This window comes from Octodon degus, unplaced genomic scaffold (genome assembly GCF_000260255.1).
Source record: "Octodon degus isolate 3935 unplaced genomic scaffold, OctDeg1.0 scaffold00015, whole genome shotgun sequence".
Taxonomy (NCBI): domain Eukaryota; kingdom Metazoa; phylum Chordata; class Mammalia; order Rodentia; family Octodontidae; genus Octodon; species Octodon degus.
The window spans coordinates 13,281,172-13,289,318 of NW_004524591.1; the positions used below are offsets into that span (position 1 = coordinate 13,281,172).

Genomic DNA, 8,147 nt, shown 5'->3' on the forward strand with positions numbered 1-8,147 from the left:
GGCATGTGGTGCTGGGGGATTGAACCGCGGTCCCTGTGCTTTGCTAAGCTTGTTCTAGGTAGGTGCTTTAGACCACTGAGCCATCTCACCAGCCCCCAAGTTGTTTTTAAAAGAATTTTCAAGTTCCATCAGAAAGAGTCAATGGTTTCTCAGAGCTCCTTTTTTTAAAATTAAGTTTATTCTTTTATTTTATTTATTGGTACTGGAGATCAAACTCAGGACCTCATGCTCGCCAGGCAGGCACTTATGCAGCTAAGCTATCACAGCAACCCCTCTCAGAGGTTTTTTTTTTTTTGTTTGTTTGGTTGGGTTTTTTTTTTTTCATTTATGTATTTGGTACGGGGTCTTACTACGCAGCTCAGACTCATAGTGATTCTCCTGCTTTCAGCCTCCCCAGTGCTGGGATTACAGGTATGAGCCACTACACCCAGACTCTGTCTCCAGCTCAGTGCGCCCCAGGGGTGGGGCATGGCATGTGGTATCAGGAATCAAACCCAGGTCCTTGCACTTGCCAGGCAGGTACTTAGACTGCTGACTTATGTCCCCCCTCTGGAGATAGCATTATTAAGCCTTAGAAATTGCTGGAACAAGCTATATGGCTGTGTACATAGCTGTGCTTAAGTATACTAGCTATAAAACCACCATCTAAGCAAAAGGAAGCAGAGTAACACTTCTGAATAAAACACAGAAGCAGTGGAAGCATCATCCCACCAATTTCAGCTCCAGAAGTAGCACCAGCTCTGTCCCAGAGGGCTTGTGCTTTTGTGTCTTCTAGGCTCTGCAGGATGCTCAGCATGGCCAGTGGACATAAAGAGCAGTATGGAGAAAACCCAGGGAAAAAGCAAGGAAAAGAGGGTAGCATGACTACCTCTCAGAGAAGGCAGAGGGACTCCAAGATCACGCAACAACAGCAGAAAGCAGCTAAGAAGAAGTCCACTCAGACTGGAGACAAATGACACCTAGCTCCTTAGAAAACCTGCGGCTACTGCTGACTTGTACCACATAAGCTCAAAGAGCAAGATTCCCCAGTGTGAACAATCATTACATGCATCACAACTTAGCCTCATAAAATTGATTATTGTATCTGTCTGCCTCAGTGTGTGACATTTTAGAACCACTTTTCAAAGAATAAATCATGATATGAAAAAATAAAACATAAGCAGCTAGTATTTATTTTTTAAAAAATTGCCAAATACAAAATTTCATATTTAAGTATACAGTAATTGGCAAACCCACTAGAAAAACTCATACCAAACAAGATCCTGTCTGGATGTAACTACAGGAAGAACATAATCCAGTTATACAAAACTCCCAACTTCTTCTTTAATATTTCAGAGAGCAGAGTTTTTAAAAATATTCCATATACCTACAAAGAAAAGCCCGCATCAAGACAGAGACTATAAGAGAAGGATTTTGTGTTCTACCACACCCCAGGCTGGAGGAAAGGCAAAAACTCCTTAGAAAAATTATTAATAGGCTTAAATACTTAGATCATAATCTTAAAGTAATTCTTACCTCCCACTGTAAGTGTGGCGGGATATTTCGTATCTGAAGTTTCCGAATCCTGTAGAAGAATTTTAAAATATTTTAAAGAAAAATAACATGCAAAAGTACAAGATGTCAATATTCAATAAGAAAGTTTAGAAATCACTTAAATATTAATTTTATATTAACCATACAATATATAAAAAGAAAGCCCAAGGGAAAAAAAAATTTAATTACAGGATGCATCTTGAGACCATTTGGAGGTCTGGCATTGTTGGAATGTTATGACATACTTAAAAAGTCACTAAAACTGGCACATAAAATGTTTGAAAAACATTTTATCTGATAACTGTATTCAGAGCTGAAACCTTTTTTCTTCAACTTTAAGCCTCCCAAGACACGAAGCCTTCCTTAGTCCAGATGTTTTAAGTCTGAGATTAGAGCCAAAGGGGCCATGAATTGAATTCAGGGAAATTAGAATTGAGAAAAGAGGTGAGAATCACATATTTTCACTGTCCCCCTGCAATGTAATGCTTTAATTATGAGTGGAGGCAATAAACCACAGAAGAATAGTGCTTGTAATTTTGCTGTCAATATAAATCAGGTACCTCTATGCCACCTTAAGTTTTTTTTTTTTTTTTAATTTTTTTTGTGTGTGTGTGTGTGTGTGTGTGTGGTCAGCTCAGCCCACGAGGGGGCGGGGCTGGCTGGTATGTGGTGCTGGGGGATTGAACCGCAGTCCCTGTGCTTTGCTAAGCTTGTTCTAAGTAGGTGCTTTAGACCACTGAGCCATCTCACCAGCCCCTGCCACCTTAAGTTGTTACAGATCTTTAAATATCATCTAGACTCACTGCTGTGAAATTTAAGTACATTGTTAGAATGTTTTACTTGTGTTAAGCATATATTACTACAAGTTTTACATTTGCTAACTATTTTTAAATGTTTCCTTGATAACCCTACATATGTTATGTATTTAAAAACATTTAAGAAGAGGTCCAGAGGTTGGGGATACAGTTCAATGGCACTGCACCTACCTTTGGCAAACACAAGGTCCTCAGTTTGATTTCCAGTATAGAAGAACAACAGGGGAAGGTGAAAGAAGAGGGAGGAAGGGGGAGAGGGAAGAGAGGGGAAGAGAAGGAGTGAGAGAGGGAAGGAGGAGGGGGAGGAAGAATTCCACAATTTCCAGACTGTCAAAGGAGTCCTCAGTACAGAAGGCATTAAGAATACCAGCTGGCAGAAGGATTACAACCCCAGTATGAAGGCCCTGGCTCCAATCCCCAGTACCAGGGGAAAAAGATTCCCAACTTAATTCGAATGTGTATACCCACACACATGTAAAGAAAGGGAGGAAGAGAATCGGACTGTGCGATAGGTGCCTCCTACTAATTACCCCCTTAATTGAGCTTGACATCTCAGGTGACATAATTAAATTTCTTACAAAATTAGAACTATATCGAGTTCTTTCCAGGTGCAAAACACCAGTTTAGACTAGACTCACAGATTAGTCCTTTGCCACTTCCCTTTTCCCAAAGCAAGAAAATGATTGCCACAGGCTAATCAGCCAAGAACTCCAAAGAAAACAAGGAACCAAATTCAGGGATACTGTACTCTGCTCGTAGTCCTACAGTGGAGGGGCAAAGAGAGAAGCACTGTTTATTTTTACGAGAGAATAAAAGAAAGCAAATCATCAGGGTACGGTATACCAAAAAGATAGTAACTGTGTCAAAAGAAAAAAATTTCAAACAACACTTTGTTCAAATTTCCACATGAAGTACTAATTTGGTATTTGTTTCAAACTAACTCATGGTGTACCCACCTTTCTGGTGTCCCTGCTCTTTGGGGTAGCTATCTTCCCCTTTTCCCCTTTTTTTGAATAAATTGTCTTTTGTTTAAAAGGAAAAAAAAAAAGTGACTCTTGCTCATCAGTATTAATACTGCAGAGCAGGTACTACTTTTTTATAAAAGGTTTTTTAAGAAAAAAGCCCAAGTATGGTATCAAGCACCGGTAGCCCTAACTACTTAGGAGGCTGAGGGAGAAAGAAAAAAAAAAAAAAAAATATCTCATGAGCCAATTAAAAGGAGTCAAGTCTAGCCTAGACAACACAGTAAAAAGCCTTCATCAAACAAACCAACCAGGGACCAGGGAGATGGCTCAGTGGAATAAGCGCTTCCCTGGCAAGCACAATGGCCAGAGTTCAATCCCTGGTTCCACCAAAAAAAAACAAAAAAAAAAGAAAGAAGCAGCAGCAAACAAACCAACCAATGAATGAATGCTTAAAAAGATACCACCAAAGCTAGCTATGGTGGCCCATTCCTATAATCCCAGGCTGAGGCAGGAGAATTGCAAGTTTCAGCCTAGCCTGAACAACTTAACCACTTGGCAAGACCCTGTCTCAACAAACAAACAAACACCTAGGGATATAGCTCAGGATGTGTAGGTCCTGGCTAAGTTCAATCCCCAGTAGCTAATAACACTCCTAATAAAAAAAAATTTCTAACATGCTGCTACACATTGCTTTAGCTAGCATAAAAGTGGCTGACATTACGTAAATATTTACCCCAGGTAACTAAGGAGTAAGAATTACTTGCTACACATATGCAAATAATAATCTATTTTAACCAAGTACCTGACACAGTAAAGACTGGCAGCAGTATTAAGAAACTACTCACTCTCCCGGGACTAATTTTTGAAGGGTATTTATGTTACCTTTTTTTTCCCTAAAAAGTACACATGTAAATGTATAAGAGTTTCAGTCAATGAGCAGATGATAATTCACATTATAAAAACAAATATCCACTGTACAGTTTCCAAGAAATTCTTTAAATAGAAGAGTATTTTTTGATCATTAAAAGTAATCTAGCGGCTGGGGAGATGGCTCAGTGGAATAAGCACTTCCCTGGCAAGGGCCTGAGTTCAATCCCCGGTTCCACAAAAATAAAAAATAGAATAAAATAAAAGTAATCTAGCCAGGTATGGTGGTCCACACCTGTAATCTCAGCACTCAAGAGACTGAAGCCCGAGGATTGCTGAGTTCCAGCCTGGGCTACCTGAGTCAAGATCAGCCTTCACTGCAGAGTGAAACCCTGTCTCCAAACCAAACCAAATCCCTAGAGAGTAATCTATTAGCCATGTTTCCAAAGACCTTCCAGGGCCAGGGAGATGACTCAGTGGAATAAGCACTTCCCTGGCAAGGGCAAGAGCCTGAGTTCAATCCCTGGTTCCACAAAAAAAAAAAAACTGTTCTTCACAATGTATATACAATATTAACTTAGTTATTGCAAGTTAACCCAGAATAATTATATACCTTAAACAGTTGTCCAGTTTCTATATCAGAGTTGCTCAAGTATCACTTTAGGTAAATACCAGAACTATTCCTATTACGTGTTTTGACATCCAGAATAGTTCTTTTCCATTTACCCAGGAACTAACAGTTTTCCCTCTGGTTCCTAAGACTTGGCTCCACTTTTTTTTTTTTTTTTTTTTGGTACCAAGGATCAAACTCAGGACCTTGTGCCCACTGAGCTATTGGCTCTACTCTTGAGCTGGGAAGATAGCTCAGTGGTATCAGCATCTGCCTGGCAAGCACAAGGTCCTGAGTTCAATCCAAATACCTCCCCCTCCCAAAAAAGAGCCAGACAGTTCAACAGGAAAAGGACGCAACCAAAGGCATGAATTGGACCCGGGCAGCATAGAAACACCAACTCCTGCTGTGGGAGAACCCCACGTTCCTCAACGATGCTTACCGAGTTGGCTGCACACAACTAGACACTACTTTAAACACCCACCACTCGAGCTTTTAGAATTTCACTTGCTTTAGGTTTGATTCTCAGTATTTAAGAGTCAAGAAAATATTTATAGTCAGGCACAATGGTGCATACCTGCAAGCCCAGCACTTGGGAGGCTGAGGCAGAAAAAGACTTTGAAGACCATCCTGGACAACATGAGTACAAGGCCAGCTTGAACTACATAATGATTCCCTATCTCAAAAACATAAAACAACACCAAATGCGAACAAACTTTAAAGAGAGAAATATTCATGTTTTAGTAAGATCACACCTAGTCTATTAAGTCTATTAAAATCTCAGAATAGGGGCTGGTGAGATGGCTCAGTGGTCTAAAGCACCTACTTAGAACAAGCTTAGCAAAAACAAAGGGACCGCGGTTCAATCCCCCAGCACCACATGCCAGCCCGCCCCGCCCCCTGGTGGGCTGAGCTGGCCACACATACACACACACACGGGCTGAGCTGGCCACACATACACACACATACACACACACACACACACACACACACACACACACACAAATAATAAAAAAAAATCTGAGAGTAAACATCATTTATTTATTTATTTATTTAATGTATTTAGTACAAGGTCTATACACTACATAGATCGGACTCATAGTGATCCTCCTGTTTTCAGCCTCTCAAGCACTGGGATTATAGGTGCACGCCACCACACCCAGTCTCAGTCACAGGCTCAGTGTGCCCTGGAAGCGTGGCTGGCACAGAATGCTGGGAATCAAACCCCAGTTGCTGCACTCTGCCTAAGCAGGCACTTCAGTCTACTGAGCTATCTGGCAGGCCCTTTAAACATGTGCCTGCTGTGGGGCTAAGCCTAGCTCAGGGATCGAGTACTCATTTGGTACACACAAGGCCTGAGTTCAATCCTCCATGTCACAAACAAAATCTATATTGTGTTAGAATTATTACTAAGAAAAGTCAGTAAGTCAGTCACAAAACTAGGTTTAATTACAGGGTAAAAAGCCAACAGAAGGTTAGGCATGGTGGCACATGCCTGTAATCCTGGGAGGCAGGAGGACTGCTGTGAGTTCGAGTCTAACCTGGGCTACAAAGTGAGTTCAAGTGAACTGCATAGTGACCGCCTGTCTCAAAAAAAAAAAAAAAAAAGCCAATAGACAGTCTCATGTAGAGGGAAATGCCAGGGAACATCTTCATGATTGATTGATTGATTTTTCAGAACCAGGGATTGAACTCAGGCCCTTGCGCTTGCCAGGGAAGCACTTATTCCACTGAGCCATCTCTCCGGCCCTTCATGATTTTAGTAATGGCTGGCTGTATTGGTGCAGGCTTGTAACCTCTGCATTAAAGGAGCCTGAGGCATGAGGATTGCCATGGGCTACAGGCAATCCTGCTATATAACAGGAGGCCAACCTGGACAACATAGTGAGTACAAAGCTAGGTTAAGCTACATAACAAGACCCTGTCTCAAAAAAAAAAAAAAAAAAAGATTTTAGTAACTTCTGGTCATAGTGACACATGTCTGTCATCCCAGCCACTTTGGAGAGTGACAGGGTACTGCAAGCTTGAGGCCAGGAGGGCAACTAAGCTAGCGCTGTGTTAAAAATAAAAAAAGCTGGGGAACATAGCTCAAGGATCCTTAGACTCAGTCTCAATATCACACTGAAAGAAGGAAGGGCAGAGGAGGGAAGTAGTGAAAGAAAAGGTGAGCCATACTCCCATTATCAACTTCAATTACTAAGTATGATCATTTAGAGCTTACTGAGTCTCTACCTGCACCACTCTTCCAACAAGTCCCACTCACAGAGCAAATCATGCAGAGGTAGATTAGTAAAAAGATACATGTTATTTCAAAATAACCACAACCCCACTATTGTACCTAAAAGTGAGCAGGTGAGTAAAGATCCCTCGTTATGAGATCCACTCCATGCTTATCCCCCTCTGCCTGGTATCTTCCTTAGTTCCTATGGTTCTACCGAGATCTCAAGATACACACAAAACACAGCACGCGTGGAGCTGACAAGTGCCCTACTCCGTTCTTTCCATTTATTTGGCAGTCCCAGGCCATAAATCCTGTTACCTAATTCTGGACTTTACCTATCAGATTCCCTTTGTCACTTAAATAATTGTGGGCTACACTGAATTTGATAGGCAGCAATATGTAATATTTTTATAGCTCCTAATTTCTCTTCATGGGTTTGGGTTTTTTTGGTTTTTGGTTTGGTTTGGTTTGGTTTTGGTTTTGGAGGGTAACCAAGAATTTAACTAAGGACCCTGTACTTGTCAGGCAGTTGCTTGTGCCACTGAGCTATCTCCCTGGCATGATCTGTAATACTTTACAGAGCATAAAATATCTATCAAACTACTTTACAATACCTTAGAACAAGATAATCAAAAATAATTTATATGGTTCTTCTCCTCCCAAAATGTTACCACCTATAATTTTTATGATTCTATTATTTTATTTATAAATATCAGCATCTCATATTTTAATTTTATTTTAGCCTTTTTGAGACAGGGCCTCCCTATTCAGTTCAGGCTGGTCTTGAACTCGTTTTGTAGCCTAGGCTGGCCTCAAACTCTCAATGATCCTCATGCCTCAGCCTCCTGAGTGCTGCGATTACAGGTATTAGCCACCACACTGGGCCTATCAACATCTATTTAAAATTATTTTTAAGTAGACAACTCAAATTTTCCTCATTAAAAAAAGTTACCAACTGGTTTGTTCAAATCTGTATAGACATAAGATCCAAATGTTGATTTGCTTAATTAAAACTCTAACAGTCTCGGAGAGATGGCAGTGGTCTAAAGCACCTACTTGGAACAAGCTTGGCAAAGCACAGGGACCGCGGTTCGATCCCCCAGCACCACATGCCAGCCAGCCGCGCCCCCTGGTGG

The 8,147-nt window shown here is 41.0% G+C and overlaps 1 protein-coding gene across 1 annotated transcript in view; it reads right to left on the bottom strand.

The window, feature by feature from the left end:
• Igf2bp3 (insulin like growth factor 2 mRNA binding protein 3) overlaps positions 1-8,147 on the bottom strand; it is a gene marked incomplete at its 3' end in the record, with an annotated part of 173,543 nt that overhangs the window by 76,576 nt on the left and 88,820 nt on the right. The window contains exon 4 of the mRNA XM_023709852.1: positions 1,516-1,564. Within this exon, the coding sequence (XP_023565620.1) occupies positions 1,516-1,564 (49 nt within the window). The remainder of the gene's footprint in view (positions 1-1,515; positions 1,565-8,147) is intronic.